This window comes from Grammomys surdaster, unplaced genomic scaffold (assembly GCF_004785775.1).
Source record: "Grammomys surdaster isolate TR1022 unplaced genomic scaffold, NIH_TR_1.0 126158, whole genome shotgun sequence".
NCBI lineage: Eukaryota > Metazoa > Chordata > Mammalia > Rodentia > Muridae > Grammomys > Grammomys surdaster.
In genome coordinates this window covers 2,086,526-2,104,639 of record NW_021620966.1, presented here as the reverse complement: position 1 = coordinate 2,104,639, position 18,114 = coordinate 2,086,526, and the positions used below count along the sequence as shown (strand labels likewise).

The following is an 18,114-nucleotide window of genomic DNA, read 5'->3' as shown; positions in this document are numbered from 1 at the left end:
TGTGTGTGTGTGTGTGCACATGCACATATAATTAAGGAAATTTTAGATCCAAAACAAAGAGAAATTATAAAATACATTATTTACTACTCTTAAGTTTTACTCTTATATATTAAAGATATCCTGAGTTGGGCCAATGCATCATACCTGTGATAATTTTTTTGATTCTGGTTAGTTTTGAGATATAGTTTCCACAAAGGTTACAGTGTTGTAGGGAGTACCTGTTGCAATGCTAACTAACTACCACATATGCAGGAAGGGTTTTGGTGCATCTTGGATGTGAACCAGGAAAAAAAAACTGTGCTAAATCCCATTCTTTTATGATCAGTGTCAGACTATGTCTAATTTTAAAATATAGCAATACCAAACTAAAATACTGCCCTAATTTCATTTCTGTTGCTGTGATAAAACACTCTGACAGAAAACAACTCAGGGAAGAGAGGGTTTATTTGGCTTACACTTCCAGATTACAACCCATCATTTCCTGGACAAGAATCTGAAGCAGCTGGTCACACCTACAGTCAAAAGCAGAGAGTGAATACATGCATGTATGCACGCCTACTTCTGCTTAGCATGCTTCCCATACTTAGTTCAGGATCCTCTGCCTAGGGAGTTATGCTGCTCACAGTGGGATAGATCTTCCTGCATCTTAACGCAGTCAAGTCAGTCTCATGCCCCAGTGACATGTCACAGGCCAGTCTGATCTAAACGACTTTCACGGAGGCTCTTCCTAGGTTGTGGTCATGTTGACAAATCAATCATCACAAACGCAATCCTGTGAACTGCTGGATCATTCCGACACTAACATATTTCAGGTGCTGTGAGGGGACAACTTCACATGCAAGAATGAATCTCACCTTTCCAGAGTTCTCAGGACCAATAGCCATGCCAAACTCTGTCCGAATGAAGGTGTTATTGATGAGATTTGTAATATCCTTAAAGTTCTTCCCATAATCCTCACTGACAGAGAGAAGAAAAAAAGCATACTTAGAGTGTGGTGTGGAGATCTGCCAGAATTCTTAGCCTTTATCCCTCTTTCATGATTTTCTCAGTCAGGAAGGGGTTAGCCTAAGAGATATTTCTCTTCCTCATTAGTGATAGGTTTCAGGATTGGGGTTTGTGAGGTGACCTATGTTGACCTAAGAAGAAGAGAGGGCCTTCTTTTCCTTGAGATTTTCTAGGGAACACATTTCCTCCCAGATAAGCCACATGCTGAATCTGGTCGGTTTTCTTTTAGGCCAGTAGTTCTCAATGGGGTGCTTTTGTTCCCTACTCTCACTTGTGGACTATCTAGAGACAGTTTTGATATCACAATCCAGACACTATTTAGGCAAAGATGATGCTGGCCACACTGCAATGCACAGGGCAGCAGAGAATTATCTGGTCCCAAATGTTGATGCATCATTGTTGAGAAATACCACAATTGGCATATGAATATAATGCAAAAAATTATTATTCCATGATGAAGGGGAAACTGAGATAATTCTAGAATCCCAGAAAAGCAGAGCACACAACGTGGGATAGAACTGACCCTGAAGCATGTTGTTTATCCGTATTTAGTTATGTGAATCAGCAATTTCCTTGTTATTCAAGCTAGTTTGAATTGAGCTTCTGCTAACTGTAGCCAAAGGGCTCCTAACTAACCTATAAATCCACATTACTTATGGTAAGCCAGTGACTGAGTAATGGTGACTTTGATGCTTTCCTGTGAGAGGTTAACATCTTAGTCATAATTTCCTAACTCATGTCTCACCAAAGCTACAACTAGAGAAAGCAAATGGCCAAATTTAACTCTTGGTTTCTCAAGAGCTTTCCCCAAAATTCCATTCCGACAAAGCCTGTGGGAAGCACTCGAATTCATGTTTAGATTTGTGAAAAATAACAACAAAATCTTTTTGAGAAATGAGAACAACAACAGAATCAGTAGCTGTCTGATAGGTTTAATACTATACATAACTTTCTTTAAATGATACAGAGTACCAAATATTTATTAAATTTAAAGGGACTGGATCTGGTGCAGACCTGGGCTGCTTGCAACCTTTGTCAGAGGCACTTCTCTAAACAGTGGGCAGCAGCCGATGCAGACACACCCAAGTGGCTAAGAGGCTGACAAGAGACTAAGTGCTTAGCCCTGAATGGGGTGTCTTTATTATCCCCACCCTCTGCCAAGCCTAGGGAACAGCATGGAAATGTGAGAAGGATGTCAAAGCTGGAGGGTGGGAGGACCTGAGCGATGCCAGGTGTGCCGTGACAATCACGCTCACGATGTAGTGTCAGCCATACAGATGGGGCAGATGATCTTCAGGCCCCACCCTTCACTGAGGAGCTACTGGCAACTGGTATCTGCTGGGGAAGAGAGAAGCACGCTTCTTTGTTGGTTTGCTGGTAAATTTCTCAATGTCCCAGTGGATGGTCTCACACCCATGCACATATGGGCAGCAATCACTGGCCTGACTTAGCAAAAAGCAAAACAGAAAAGAAGAAGAGAAAGAGGTGGAGGAGAGGAGGGACAGGAGCAGGGGGAGGAGGAGGGAGAAGAAGGGGAAGGAGAAGGAGAAGGAGAAGGAGAAGGAGAAGGAGAAGGAGAAGGAGAAGAAGAAGACGAGGAGGAGGAGGAGGAGGAAGAAAAGGAGGAGGAGGAAGGGAAGAAGGAGGAGGAGAAGACAACAAAGTCAGAGGGTGGCACTGGGAGGGATGCAGAGAGGCTGGAGAGAGTAAATGGGGGGATGTGATCCTTGTATATCCATATGAAATTATCAAAGAATAACTGATATAAAAACTTTTAAATCATCTATTGGTGAAGACATGGCAAGCCAGTTTCTCAGAGCCAGAAGAAATCTATGGTAATGTTCACATTTACTACAAATTTAGGGAAATACCACAACAAATAATCACAAACTGAGGAACATGAGAAATGCACAGAGCCAAGGAGACCATTGTGTGCCACTCCTGTGATTTACAGGAGATGCGCGGGAGGCAATTTAACAAAACCCAAGTAGCTAATTAAATACAAAGTTGAAATCATAGTCCAGTTCTTTGAATTCTTAGCCCCAAACTAGAGACAACTTATTTGTGAGGAGTCCATTTTTCTTATAACTTGGGAATCATCATTTCTATGGCTAGAGTCTCTGTTTAGCAGTAGAAGCTAGAGGTGCCTATGCCTGTTTACGCAGTCTTCAAGGATGATAAAGCAAAGCAAACCACATTGTCTCAGAGTTACTGGGATGACTTTTACACACACACACACACACACACACACATACACAAATTCCTAGATAATCAAGACAGAGAGTGGGTACCATCCAACAGTTTCCTTTACTGCCCTGTCTCTGGCTTTGGAGTACAGGATCTTATCTTCTAGGCAGCCAGCAGGAGACACAGGTAAGCAGTGCCCAGCTCTGCAGAGTGCACACCATCAACAGCTCAGACAACTGTTGGAGAAACTGTGGCAGCTTCATTATCTCTGGTTTACAAATCTTCCTGCCTTTATAACCTCCCCAGGGGACCTTCACAAACCCATTGACACAACTGCCTGCTTTTAAAGAACTAGGTCCAATGAACCTATCCCTGCACTCCAGAAAAGAAGGCCACACTAGTAAACAAAAGACATCCATGACAACCATCCATTACTTCAGCTGTTAAGCAAGTGGAGAAAATGGACTAGAGCTAACCTTCGGGCGTTAAGTAAGTTCTGCCTAGAGCTAACCTTCGGGGGTTAAGTAATTTCTATCGGTATATTATGTACATCAGCATGAACTGGAAACCAATAAAACATCCTGAAAATGAAATCTATTTTCTAAACTTCATATGACAATATAATTATAAATAGTAACCGAATGATTGCTAACCAAGAAAACCCTGAAAACCATCTGCTTTAGAGATACCTTTTTAACAACAATTCTAGGTATCAGCCACATCTCTGGTTACCAAACACAAAGATCATTTCAGTATGTCTATGGTGTGGACATGCTCATGAATGGTTTCAACTCAAGACATCACCAAGGACAACAGTGTGTAGAACAAAAATTATTTAAGCCACATAGCTATTATAACGGAATATCATATTCTGGAGGCTGGGGAGCCCAAGATTAGGGCACTGGGAGAGTCCATGTTTGGTGAAGCCCAATTCCTGCAATTTTTTATTCGTTTTAATTGGATTCTTGCTATGAAGCCAGGCTTGAATTCAATGTGTAACACATCCTCCTGCCCCAGTACTAAGAGCCAATATTATAGGCATTTCCCATCACACTTGGCTTTAAATCACCATCTTATCACTGTGAGGTTGTAGGGCAGAAAAGGTAAGCAGATGTCTGAGGGTGAGGGGTCTTTTAAATAATACTAATCCTGTCAGTTAGGGCTTGCTTTCATGTTCTAAACACTTACCTACCTGAGGTCCCTCCCTCCTCATATAGGTCAGGAGCCCCTGCTTAAGGAATGGTGCAATCCATGTGAGGTGGATCTTCTCACCTCAATTAACCACCAAGAAAATCCACCACAAGCATGCCAAAGGCAATCCTGATCTAGATGACTCTTTAAGACTTTCTTCCCACTGGGCATGACAGTGCATGCCTTTAATTCTTGCACTCAGGAGGCAGAGGTAGGCAAATCTCTGAAAGTTTGAGGCCGGCCTGTTTTACATAACAAGTTCTAGGTCAGCCAGGGCTACCAAGTGAGACCCTCTCTCAAAATAAGTGAGTAGGTAAATAGATTCTCAGGTAATTCTGTTGTATTAGGTTGACAATTTAAAATGATCACAGATGTCATCTAAATCAAATATGGGTGAGACTCAAGGTACAGTGCATCCTGCAGCAAACATTTTTCTAGCCATGAGACAAGACAAGTGTTTTCAAAGTATAATGACTCTGAAGCTCTGCACCTACAGCTTCAAGTGAAAGACAGCTGACCTACTGAGCCTGTGATCCCTGTCCCCCACCCTAGTTTGAACCTGAAGAAGCCACCTTGATGATCTCTGAATGGTTTCTGGGCTCATTCTTCCTGGTCTGGAAGAACAGTACACATTAGCTGAATAACCCCAGCCCTAGCCTATCAAACTCAAGAAGTCTAGCAGCCCTTCTCCACCCCTTCCCTCCTCCGTCCCTTCCCTCCTCTGTTCCTTTCCACTTCTTCTCAAGCTCACATTTGTTAGTTTTCCTGCTGGGTGGTTAATTAAATGCTTCCTGTGTATATTAATCCCCTTCATCAAATGGCCTCACGACCACTTCCTTCATGTTACAATCTTTGAAGTATGGAATGACTGAGGATTTTCTGCTTAAGTTCTTATTCCTTAAATTCTGCTTCATCTCTTAACAATTCTGTCTTAAGTCATTTCTCTCCCTTTGCATCTTACTATCTGCTGTCAGGAAACCGAGGTCCGAGTTCAGCACCTTTCTTAGAAATGCATCAATGTATTTCCAGTTTCACCCTCACTAGTGACTTCCATCTTCCATATAACAGGACATCAGGAACACCACTCAGCCACTGCCTAAGACAGCTTCACCGTTTCTCCACTGTTGGATAACACATGGTTGTTCTGTCTGAGACCTCAACATAGTGGCTTTTACATCCATATTTTAACAGTGTCTGCGGTGGAATACAGAAGCACTCTAAGACATAAGGTCCCTTGTTTTCTTTCTGATTCCTTAATAGAATCACCTACATAGCTGTACTCACGGCAGTCCAGGAGTTCCCAGCTTACAGCTCACACTCGTTCTGCCTCAATCTGGTCTCTAGTTCTTTAACTCATTTTTCAGTGACTAAGTCTACAGATCCTGAAATGAAAGCTGTAAGGCCAATGACTAAAGAATAATTACAGTTTTGTAGTTTTCATTAATTGGAAATGTTTATGTAGTTGGTCTTTATTTCTCACACATTATTTGCAAACTGCCTATGCATTTAAATTTATTTGTAATTTCAAATTCAATACTCATGGTGCTTTTGTGGCTATCTGCAGACATTTACAGGAAAAACAAACAAACAAACAAACAAAATGAAAACCAAAGAAACAAATGAAACCCATCCTGGTCATTTGTTTCCAGCAGAAGTTACACAAGATAATGTTTGGACTGAGAATAGAGCCCAGTGGTAGTATGCTTACCTAGAGGTGTAAGTCCCCAGCCATCCTCCTCCCCAAACCACCCAGACCAACAAGACAGTGCTCTGCCTGCAGTGTCCTCTTTCATACTATGAACAAGGATCCTTTTAAGAGTGCCACGGTGTTCCATTTTTGTACTTTTTGCTGGTGATTTGCTGTTGCTCTCCATGTGTTGTGTTGATACACTCTTGTTCCTGAGCACAAAGAAACTTAAAAGTGCCTCATGCAGGCAACATGTGTGCCTGGTAAATGTCACTTGAGTAAGACCTGTGGTAGTGTTGGCCGTGAGTTTAATTCTATCAAAGGAACAACACATATTAATAAGATATTTTTTAACAGAAACACAGTGAGCCAAGGTTATATACTGATCGATTGGAAATGTTATGAAGAGAGATTTGCAGAAAGCTCACCATGTATTTCCTGTAGGAACAATAATTCAGCACTCGCTGGTTCAGCACTTATGTTTGGTTTTGCTTTGTTTTCTTCGTCTTTGAGATGGGTCTTGCTACGAAGCCCTGGCTGGGTGCAACCTTGCTGTGTAGAGAAGGTTTGGCTCAAACACACGGAGACCTGCCTGCCTCTGCCTGCAGAGAACTGGCATCAAAGGTGTGGGCCACCATACTCAGTGACTCAGCATTTGTGACAAGTTTACAAAGCACAGCTGTAACAACTAACCTGAACCAAATACATTGAGATTTTCAGTTAAAATATCAGTCAAGAGAATGTAGCTTATTAAAATGTGACAAAAGAATAATAGACCTGAAACCGATGCCAGGCAAAAGTGGCAGAGTTTGAATTCATACTAAACTTAACTCTCATTATTCTAATCTGTTTTCCCCTTGTCTGATGCAACTTTATGTTTTTATTTTTAATATTTTGTTATGTTTTGTAATTATTGGGGAAATGTATGTTTTCTATGGAAATCATAAAAATATAATTGCAAAAACAGAATAAAGCATAGAAAATAAAGCCATAGAACTATAAAATAAAGAAAATTTGAGTATCTTGGACCTGTATTTTGCATTGTTTGACAAGTCTTCAGTATGTAAAATTGAAATTGTGTTAAAGGTAATATGTCATTACACATTTCGATGAACTTTCTATATATGTGTGTGTACATATATGCACATATGCATGTTTGTTGCTTGTGACAGTGTTCCACTATGTAGCCCAGGTTGGCATTGAACACATGATCCTCCTGCCTTTCCCTATCTACTGTGGTGAAACTAAACTGAGCCTCTCACTTAAAGGCTAGCACAGAAAGCACAGTTTCCCTGTCACCCACCCACTCTTCCACTATGATAACTGTACCATAAGAGAGGGCATGACACAGACGTCCCATTTAGAGCTGAGCTCGCCACGGTCTCTCATTCTTTACACTTTGATCGGTTATAGGGCTCTGTATCAATTGCCATCTACTGCAAAAGGAATCATCCTTGATGAAGACTGAGACATGCACTAGTTTATGGGTTTAACAGTAAGTCATTAGAAATAGGTTTAATTCTATGTCCAGTTAGCAGACTGGTGGTTTGAATATGCTTGGTCCAGGGAGTGGCACTATTAGGAGGTGTGGCCTTGTTGGAGCATGTGTGGCCTTGTTGGAGGAAGCGTGTCACTGTGGGGGTAGACTTTGAGACCCTCCTCCTAGCTGCCTGAGGATGCCAGTCTTCTCTTGATTGCCTTTGGATCAAGATATAAAACTTTTGGCTCCTCCTGCACCATGCCTGCCTGGATGCTGCCATGCTCCCACTTGATAATAATGGACTGAACCTCTAAACCTGTAAGTCAGCCCCAATTAAGTATTGTTTTATATAAGAGTTGGCTTGGTCATGGTGTCTCTTCACAGCAATGGAAACCCTAACTAAGACACGCAGACTAATAGCAGTAGTTTCTCCCTAGGACCTATAACCTATCTTGCCACATGTTCTTGGTCCCAGTAACAGTGCAGGTGTGGGTTTTATCTTGCAGAGTGGGCTTCAAATTCAATTAAAACCTGCTTGGTTACTCCTATGACATTACTACCACTATTGCACAAATGGCCATATCTTGCAAGGCTGGTCATTATTGTAGCATGCAGGGTTCACACTGTACAAGATTGATAATTTTGTTCTCTAAGAGAATGCATAGCACTTTCCAGCACTATAAAAGCTACCTAGTAGAGATGAAGCTTCCAGGTCAACACCAGCCTGATCTCTCACAAAACAAGTATGTGGTACCCTTAGCAATGGGATCTTGTTGTAAAGTTCTGGAAGGTAACCAAGAGTACTGACAACAGCCTATAATTTTAGGCCTCTATAGTCTATATATCTTAGGATGCTTCTGTGGTAGTAGTTTTTCAAATGACTTTCAGAAGATTTTTAGTGTTAGCTATCCCTCCTTGTATTACCTCTTCCGCCTCCCATCCTGTACCCCACTTCATCCTTCCTGCTCCAACGTTCCCTTTCATATATCTGTGTTCAATCTTCCCTCCCCTGAAAGCCCCTCACCATGGTCCCTTACTAATGTCCTGACTTTTGTGGAGATTCCAAATGAAACAAACTTATCTGAACATTCAAAGCCAACATGCAACATTTATCATTCTGGGTCTAGGTTACCTCACTCGGAATAATTATTTTAAGCTCTAGCCACTTACCTTCACATTTAATAATTTCATTTTTTCCTAGCAGCTGAACACCATCCCATTATGCAAAATGTACACTTTTATTATCCATTCATCCACCGATGGGCATATCGGCTGCTTCCATTTCCTGCCTATTGTGATTAGAGCAGCAGTGAATATGAAGGAGAATGTCAGGTGTACAGACAAACTCACAGCAGTTGTGACAACATGCACAAGACTTGTGCTAGCTCAAGGCATCAAACATTCTAGCATGGAAGGTGTGGTGGTCAGGAAGCCCCACACCTAGCTGAGGAGCTATTGGTAACTGATAGCTGCTGAAAGACAGGAAGTTAATTTTCCTTAAGGGTAGGTCAAATAAGTTCTAGTTGGTGTCACATAGCCAGAACTAATTAGACGAGATGGTTTTGTTGTTGGAGTTTTTTTTATTGTTGTTTTGTTTTTGAGTTTTGTTTTGTTTTAACGAGGACACAAAGTTGGGTGTGTATGGAATGAACATGAATCTGGAAGGCAATGGGGAAGGTGAATGAACATGATCAAAATACAATGTATGAAATTCTCAAAGAATTAACACAAATGTTTTCAAAAGGCTGGCACACGGGACTGCAGAGATAATTCTGCTCTTATCACTTATGATGTGCCTAGTCCTTTAACAATTCCTTTCCTGGTAGCCTTTTTCTTTGGCGGCAGCAAAGACAATTTCTTTGTGTTCTCAAGAGCCTTTATGCCTAACTCTACCCAGCAGGAGATACACATTTACCTATCCTGTAATTTGCATCCCAAATGAAGTTTTCCTGAACAAAGGCAAGTCAATAAACGATAGTCATCCAAGCTGTGAAAAACAGAAAAGGTGATAGAGCCAGCTTTTAATATGTGATTGGGCAACTGAAGCCTCCTCAGGACCCACTGGGAGTCAACGGCCCCTCCCTTTTCCATTTCTGAAGTAACAGGTGCACTTTGACTGACATGCTCAACAAAGCCATTTCAGGCCAGGCCAGGCCAGCCCAGCTGGAGAGGCAACAGGGCATATTTACAGTTTTCTCCTAAACTCTGGAACAGGAGACAGAATCCAATCTCCTTTCACATCGAGGAGAGATAATGAATATTCAGACTGACTGGCAGCAATACTACCATGTCAAGAAGAAAAAGAGCCTCGGTATTGGGCCAGGCAGTGGTGGCGCACGCCTTTAATCCCAGCACTTGGGAGGCAGAGACAAGCGGATTTCTGAGTTCGAGGCCAGCCTGGCCTACAGAGTGAGTTCCAGGACAGCCAGGGCTATACAGAGAAACCCTGTCTCGAAAAACAAAACAAAACAAAAAAAAAAATGACTTAGTGTCAAAAACAAGCAGCACAGCTCTCTAGTAAAGGGTGTGTTAGCAAAGAGGGTTTTCTCTCATAAATCAGGCGAAAGGCTTGAGTCAGGCTGCGGTCAGTATTTAACCAGTGCCTATGACTCTGTAAGCACATTACTGAAAAGGAAAAGGGTGGGGTTCACTGCTAAGGTCTGACTCAGGAACTCATTAGCTCCAATTGCACCCACATGGTTCAAGAACTTTGTAGTAAACAAAGCAAACACAAACAAAAACTATTAGGCATAAAACTGGCTTGAAGCATTATGTATGGAAGACAAGCCAACATAGCAAGGGAGGAGCTTAATACACAGCCTTCAAATATAAAGTCATCAATAATCAGAGGTTTCCATTTGTTTCTGAAGAATGAACTGGAAACAAGCATCCCGGTGACAAGACGCATCCTAGAAAGGTTAGTTTCAGTGAAAAACTGGCTACATTTTAACCAGCTGTCCAAAAGAGTAACAATTAAGTAAACTGTGTCAGTCTGACAGAAGCAGATACTGAGGGAACAAGAGCTTGTGAAGCCCTTCTGCATTAACAGAAGTAGTGGAGGAATCTGGGGGCAGTGGCTTTATACCATCCATCATGGAAGACTTTCCATTCACTTTGACAACTAGGGCAGCGGTGCTAGCCTAGCTCTAGACCAAGCTCTCTCCGTCACTCCATGCCAAGCATTACAGAGTCCTCACCTCATGGTGACCCTGAGGGGAGTACTGCTATCACCCTCTTTTAAAACTAATAGAAAGTCTTAGTGCTGTGTTTTATAAAAAATAGAGAAGGAATATGTTTGGTGGAGGTGCGGTAAGGTGTAGGGAAAGGGGTACCTCTGGGGGCCCATGCAGCCTCATAGAGTTTATTCAGGGCAGGGGAGGGGAGCTGAGAGGGTAGTAGAGACAGGGAAAGACAGAGAAAGGCAGAGAGAGAGAGAGAGAGAGAGAGAGAGAGAGAGAGAGAGAGAACACAGAGGAGTAGAGGCCAGCCATGAGCACATGGAGAGAGAGGGAGCAGGAGGAGTGGACAGAGCTAGAGCAAGAAGGCAAGAAAGAGAGAGAAGGGGCGAGCAGTCCCTTTTATAGTGAGTCTGGCATACCTGGCTATTGCCAGGTAACTGTGGGGTGGAGCCTAGACCCCACCAACCCCCCACTCCCCGCTAACACTTAGGAGGCTGCATGACTTGTTTGTTGTAGTAAATATCAATATTAATTGGTAGTTTCTACCCCACCTTCTATCCTTCAGTTCCTAGATAAAAGACACAACACTTTTGTATTTATAATAAGTGTTGGCAGCACTACAGTTGGGTAGATAGCTACCCTCTATGCTATTGTGTCTACTTCCTGCCAATAATCCCAAGATATGATACCTTGGTTTGAATATGCTTGACCCAGGGAGTGACACTATTTGGAGGTGTGGCCTTGTTGAAGGTGTGTCACTGTGGGTGTGGGCTTTAAGATCTTCATCCTAGCTGCCTGGAAGTCAATATTCTCTCAGCTTCTCCTGCACCATGCCTACCTAGATGCTGCTATGCTCCCACCTTGAAGATAATGGACTGAACCTCTGAACCTGTAAGCAAGCCCAATTAAATGTTGTCCTTATAAGAGTTGCCTTGGTTATGGTGTTAGTTCACAGCAGTAAAACCCTAACTAAGACATATGACTTGCCATGTTCTGCCTGGAACGCTCTTACTCCAACTGGCTAGCTTCATGGCCATTTTTTTTTTTTTTTATGATTCACCTACCCCATGATGTCTTCTCCTCTCTCCACCTTCTCACTCTCTTCCTTCTGTGGTCCTCCCCTAAATCCCAAGCTGGGAACTGAAGCTCCACTTACCTCTCTTCTGCCCAGCTATAGGCTCTGGGCATCTTTATTCAACCAATAGTTTTAAACTAAGGAGATAGCTTACATAGCATCACTTGGTCTATGTGAGAACCTCCTCATCCCTAGGCAACCAGATCTGGGGCCAGTATTTAGCATTGCAATACATAGCAAAGGCCAATGCTCAACACTTGTTCAAGTTTAATCTATTTGCAAATGACAGTGCAGAGAGTCAACCCCTGGCCTGCCTGCCAACTAAAACTTGGCAGCCCTTTGCTTTTCTATATGACTTCCCAAGACAATACAGCTGAATGGTAGATTTAGCACTGGAGGGAAAAAAAAACGTAAATAAACTAAGATGATGCTCAGCCATAGTCGTTCTTCCCGTTAGGATTTCCAATTACTTTATAATTTGATGATAACTCTTCTGGAATGAAAGATAAGCTGGTGAAGACAATACTAGGGGAAGACTTCATTATAGCAAGGACTTTTAAGTGCTAGAAACAGGTACTAAATTTAACAAAGTTTTAAATATACCTTTTCCTCTGCAAACAGGAGACTTTTCATCTAGCTGTGATTATTTAACTGCATAAACTATGGCACCTGCTGTGAGCCTTTTTAATACCCAGACTCTATAATATACTGACAATCTATATGAAACAAGGAAAACCACATTCTTGGTATAAAAACTCACAGAAGTCAAGGCATCAGTTCATCCATTTGTTCATTCAACAAACACTTCTGCCATCCTACTATGTGGTAATAACTTGGCCAGCAGCTAGAGAGTCTCCAGTTAATTCAGTGCCCAGCCTTCATGGGGCTTTGGCAATTCCAACATGTGACTCCTTCTTGGCCTACAGGAGTATTTGCTTATTTTAAGCCAGCATTGCTGTGCTGAATAGCAAGCTCTGGCTCCAGGCCCCTGGGCAGAAGTCAAAGATCACACCTGCTGGAAGAGGGAAGTGGGGTTGAAGCATTTCAGAGCTGCAACATCAGTTCCCTGCACCTGGGCCAGGACCAGCTGTAGAACAAGCTAGAGCCCAGCAGGACTCCCAGAGGCCTCTGGCTCCTGTGGTATTTCTAGAATCAGCTGCTAGGATCTTGTGATTCATTTAGGTCCCTTGGCAGAAGATGGGATAGATTTACAGGATAAAGAAGATAATGGTTTACTTTAGAGTGCTAGCTGCTCTGGATCCTGCGAAAGGAGCCTACTCTTCAAGTTGCAGAAGACACACGGATGTCATGACACATGTTCCCACCCTCATCACCTAGTGTGAACTGTAGTAATGAGGTAGACTGAAGTAGGGTGATCTAAAAAGTCCCTTCTTATGCAGAAATGACCATCTAATATAAAAATAATCCATTTAGACTCCAAAACATTAAAGATTTGCTTGAACAAAATATTTTTTAAAAATCTATCTGTAACGTATAGAAGCAGAAAAATCACATTGCCTTCTTGTCAGTAAGAATTCATGAGATTAACATGGGCACACATGCCTGCAGATTAACATGGGCATGAGTGCCTGCAGATTAACATGGGCACGAGTGCCTGTAGATTAACATGGGCACGCGTGCCTGCAGACTCCTCCTTTTACCTTGTGTTATCCCACCTTTCTGGCAGGTCAGCCTTATCTCCTTCCAGCTAAGCCCCTTCTCGTTTTTCTTAAGGTTGCTAAATTGTCATCCAAAAGTGGGCTGAGCGCCACAGTCTGCTGGAATTTTAAGATCAAAATTATCTGTTGAACTACTGTGACCAGAAAAGGTAGAGCCCCCGTCCCTGCGTGGCCTAGTCAAATGTCCCTGGGATATGTTGTCTGTCTCACCTTCGATATAACTTGGACTGTCCAAAACTCACAATTACCAGTGGCACTTGGAAAGTAGTCAGGACGAGAATGACCTGGAGGGGACAAAAGCATTCTGTTGATAAGAGATGAGAGACAGGGCAACAACATGCTGACAGAGGATGACGATAAGCTCTGCTTTCTAGAAACCTGTAATGCAACATATCTGAAATCTAGGAAGGGCCAAGGAACATGGGTCTGTGCGGATCTGAAAGTTCTATCTCATCCCATTGCTTACACCGGAAGCAGTGAGTCAGGGATGCTCAGAGACATATAATTAAGGAGTTGTCTAATTTGTATCTATATAAGCACAAAAAAAAATTCTCTTTTTTCTGTCCTCAGAGGTTAGCATGCCACATATGTCTGGGCATCTTCTCCTCCAGGTTGCTAGTTCTCTGTGCAATTCATTTTGTGAACCATTATTTTCTATGCAAAAATATACATGAGAAAAATTCTAGATAAGTTAGTACAGGCATCTAGAGAGTCTCAAAAACCCATATAATAAGAAATTTTAGCTAGGCATGGTGGTCCACACATCTGTAATCCCAGCAGTAGGGGGCAGAGGTAGAAGGATCAGGAGGAGTTCAAGGCCAACTTAGCCGTGTTGTAAACTTAAAGCTAGCCAGGCTACTTAAGACTGTGTCTCTGGGGAAAAAACAAAACAAAACTTAGAGTTACCAAGGATCTGGGTTAAGTGAAAAAAAATCATAGAAACTAGGGCATATGTCAAAATTGAGAAAAACTGTACACACTTAAGAAACCTCTACTGGGAAGTTTAAAGGGTAATTATAAGAAACAACTTTGTTTTGCTTATTCATGTATGTATGTAGAGGGTTTATATGTCTGTCCATGTTTACATATGTGTGCATATGTGCATGTGTAGAGACAACAAGTCAATACGGGTATCTTCTTCCACTGTTCTTCACCATATTCTTTGAGATAGGTCTTCTCATGAACCTGACAAATGCCGGAGTAGAGACCGTGACCTGGCCAGTGAGTTCTAGGGGTCTTCTTGCCTCTGCTTCACCAGTGGTAGGATTGCAAGCATGTGCTACACACCCATCTGCTTGTCTTTAATTTTACTTTAAATTATGTGTGTCTGTGTGCCTGTGTGGGGGTATTTGAACACAGATGACTCAGAGGACGGAGGCACTGGACTTCCGGGAGCTGGAGTCACAGGTGATTGGGAGCCGCTGGTGTGGGTGCTACAAACAGGGAGCAGGCTCTCTGCAATAACACAAGTGTGTTTCTTACTGCAGAGCCATCTTTCCGACCTGCGTCCAGTTCCTACAAGTGTGCCGGAGATCCAAACTCACATTCTCATGCTTGCACGACAAGCACTTAACTCACTGAGCATCTCCTCAGCCTGGACAACTTGCTGTCCAGAGCCAGAGCTGGGCTTCCATAGGCGTCCAGTATTGTTACCATGTACCTCACACTAATGTAGGCATTAATGGGATACCTATCCACCATCCACCCACCCCACCCTGCACCCTCATCCAGCAGGATAACAGTAGTCTGAAGACTGCATTAAACTGGTTTCCAGTTCTACAGCAAAGCCAAAACAACTACAATTTCCTGAAAGTTTGTCCTGAAAACACATTTTCTGTGACTAAGGTTGAAGACACTTTCAGAAATTAGTGATATTTAGAGTGTCTACCTGTCCCAAAGTCTATCATCTTGCTAGACTAAAAGAGTTTAGAATATTACTTACCCCAGTGCTGTCTCCAACCCAGGACAAGGACACTGAGCCACTGAGGTCATCGAAGACATGCTATTAGAGAAAAGGAAATGAAATTCACTTAGAAATGTCATCCACTCCGTTTCCATCCTCAGACCTTTGTTACCTTTTCACATGTATTGTTTTGAGAATGCAACTCACGGGCGCTGTGTTTACGTCATTTCCATTTCATACTCTCCCCTCTCTGACATCTCCTGTTCCTCTCACTCCCTCTCTCCCTCTCAACTTCACAACCTCATCTTCAAATGTGGATGTGTGCGTGTGTGTACGCATGCTCAACACACACACATACACACATACACATACAGAGAGCGAGAGCGGGGTGGTGGGAGAGAGAGACAGAGACAGAGACAGAGAGAGAGAGAGAGAGAGAGAGAGAGAGAGAGAGAGAGCGCGCTGCTGAGCCCCTTTAGTTGCTCAATAACTGACCATGGAGTGCCCAGCCCCAGCAGATTCATCTACAACACAGACTCCAGCCATAGGCTTGTGGAACATCACACAAGAGAGAACAGAAAGATGCAAAGAGCCAGAGGACCAGGATACTTGCTACGAGACAGTATCCTCTCTATAGGACAAGGAACTGCACCACGAAATCTTAGTATGTCCAGCTAAGCAAGGCCTCCACAATGACAACACTGGTTGAAATCCTGGTGTGGATGGAAGAAGTCTCACAGGGCTCTGTCTCTAGAGGAAGAACTACAGGCTGCTAGAAAACAGAGAATCAGTCTCCCCAAGGGATGAGCTCTCTGATATGTTAGTCAATCCTTTATTACTCTTGTGTGTAATTAAGTTCATAATTAGAAGGGGACACAGATTCCCACAATAAAATTTGGGAGAGATGGGATTTAGCTACTTCATCCAAATCACAGATGACTTAGAAATTTCAATTCTCTCACACAAAGTAAGCCAAGCAGAGGAGTTATCTTCACTGCACCAGATGGGAGATGGGGAAGTCTAATTGCTTTCTCAAACAGAACTAAATATAAAGACATAGCAGAGTATTCTTAGTGTGCTTTAAAACAAGAGATCAGAGCCCACACTGACAGACATAATTATAATCCAATCGGCATAATTGAAGTTTCGCTAAGCAGTCTTCACAGTATGGCTGAATAGTTAGAGGTCGGATTCCTCCTGCTTCCAGACAGAACTGCTAAAATGGCAGGAGGCAGAGGCAAGGAGTGAATGGCTTTGTTTTGTCTGTCTAGTCAACAATCACAAAGATCAATAATAAACCTATTGGGGCTCCACTGGGAAATGGGAAACAAACCAGAGAAAGATGGTATATTATATCTAAAATCCAGAACACATGTAAAAAGTGACAATCATCTTTGCAGAATATTTTCCACCCAAATATTTCCATCTTCTATTTATTTATTTATTTATTTATTTACTTACTTACTTATTTCTGTTTTTTTAAGACAGGGTTTCTCTGTGTAGCTCTGGCCATCCTGGAACTCAAACTCATAGAGATCCACCTGTCTCTGCCTCCTGGTGGTGGGATTAAAGGTGTGCCCCAGCCCATATTTATATTTATAAAATAATATATGTTCATCATAGAAAATGTAAACAATATATAAGTATAATAAAGGAAACAAAAGTCATTCATAATTTACCACACAGAGATAGTCCAGGTTAATGTTTAATCTTCTAGCTTTCGTCACCTATCAAACTAATAAAATAATTCAACAGAGGCACTATTGTTATTTGAAAAGACTTCTCAGCATACAGAAATTACGTGTTATATACATGCACTAGGAACAAAAATGAAGGACCTTCCTTTTCCCTGGACACATGCCACTACCCAAGTCCTACTCCAGAGTAGCTCAGTATGCTCTTCTACAAACGTTGTTGGTTGTGCTTTTTCTTAGGAAGACAGCTCCAATTCCACTTAATGCACCCTGAACATGTCCAGCCTTCCAAATGTGAGCCCACCTCCAGCAGAGCAGGAGCTTTATATTCCCTGGTGTTCTGTGCACACTCAATAAGCATGTGTTGAAAATGATTATAACGTATCCTTCCCAAACCACAGCTCCCATCTCAAAATAGAGTCTGCCTATAAATGGTCTGGTGTCAGCTACTTGGTCACTCAAGCCACCAATCCCAATAGAGAAGCTGGAAGGGAAAGAACTCGGAACACAAATTGCTTCGCTTATCTCCAAATTTTCTCTGTGGTCCTCCTGACTGGGGCTTCTGAGTCTGTCTGTGCTATTTCCCTTCTGGATGGAAAGTGCCTTTGAGGTCAAAAGACCCTCTGAATGCTCTCCATAAATAGTACTAGTGCCAAGCACACACAGGGCTTGCTCAGTAAACGCTGGTTAACTCTCAGAAGCACAGGCCGAGCTGGAAGCTGCTGAGGGACAGAAGGCCTATTCACACACAGACTTGCAGAGCATCAGAGGAAAAGTGGAACTGTTAGAGACTCCTGCAACCAGAAGCTTACAGAATGGCACACCAGAGTGCCTTAGATGTCTCACACAGAGCATGACCACATGTTCTCTTGGGAGACAAGATAGTAACTGAAATTAAAGCAATGAGTCCCCTGAAGAGGAGCAGGGCTAGCCAGGGCTGCCACTCATACCAGTCATCACTGAAACATGAGGTTTTTGTTTCGTTTGTTTCCTAGAGAGGTCTGGTTGCAACAATTGACCTAGAGGAAATGAAA

The 18,114-nt window shown here is 42.5% G+C and overlaps 1 protein-coding gene across 1 annotated transcript in view; it reads right to left on the bottom strand.

Moving 5' to 3' along the window:
* The window catches only part of Sort1 (sortilin 1), a 54,846-nt gene extending 37,405 nt beyond the window's left edge, over nt 1-17,441 (bottom strand). Inside the window, exons 1-4 of the mRNA XM_028757280.1 lie at nt 17,385-17,441; nt 15,426-15,485; nt 13,694-13,767; nt 855-957 (exon numbers count right to left, since the gene is read on the bottom strand). Of these exons, the coding sequence (XP_028613113.1) occupies nt 855-957; nt 13,694-13,767; nt 15,426-15,485; nt 17,385-17,441 (294 nt within the window). The remainder of the gene's footprint in view (nt 1-854; nt 958-13,693; nt 13,768-15,425; nt 15,486-17,384) is intronic.
* Nucleotides 17,442-18,114: the final 673 nt, after the last annotated feature.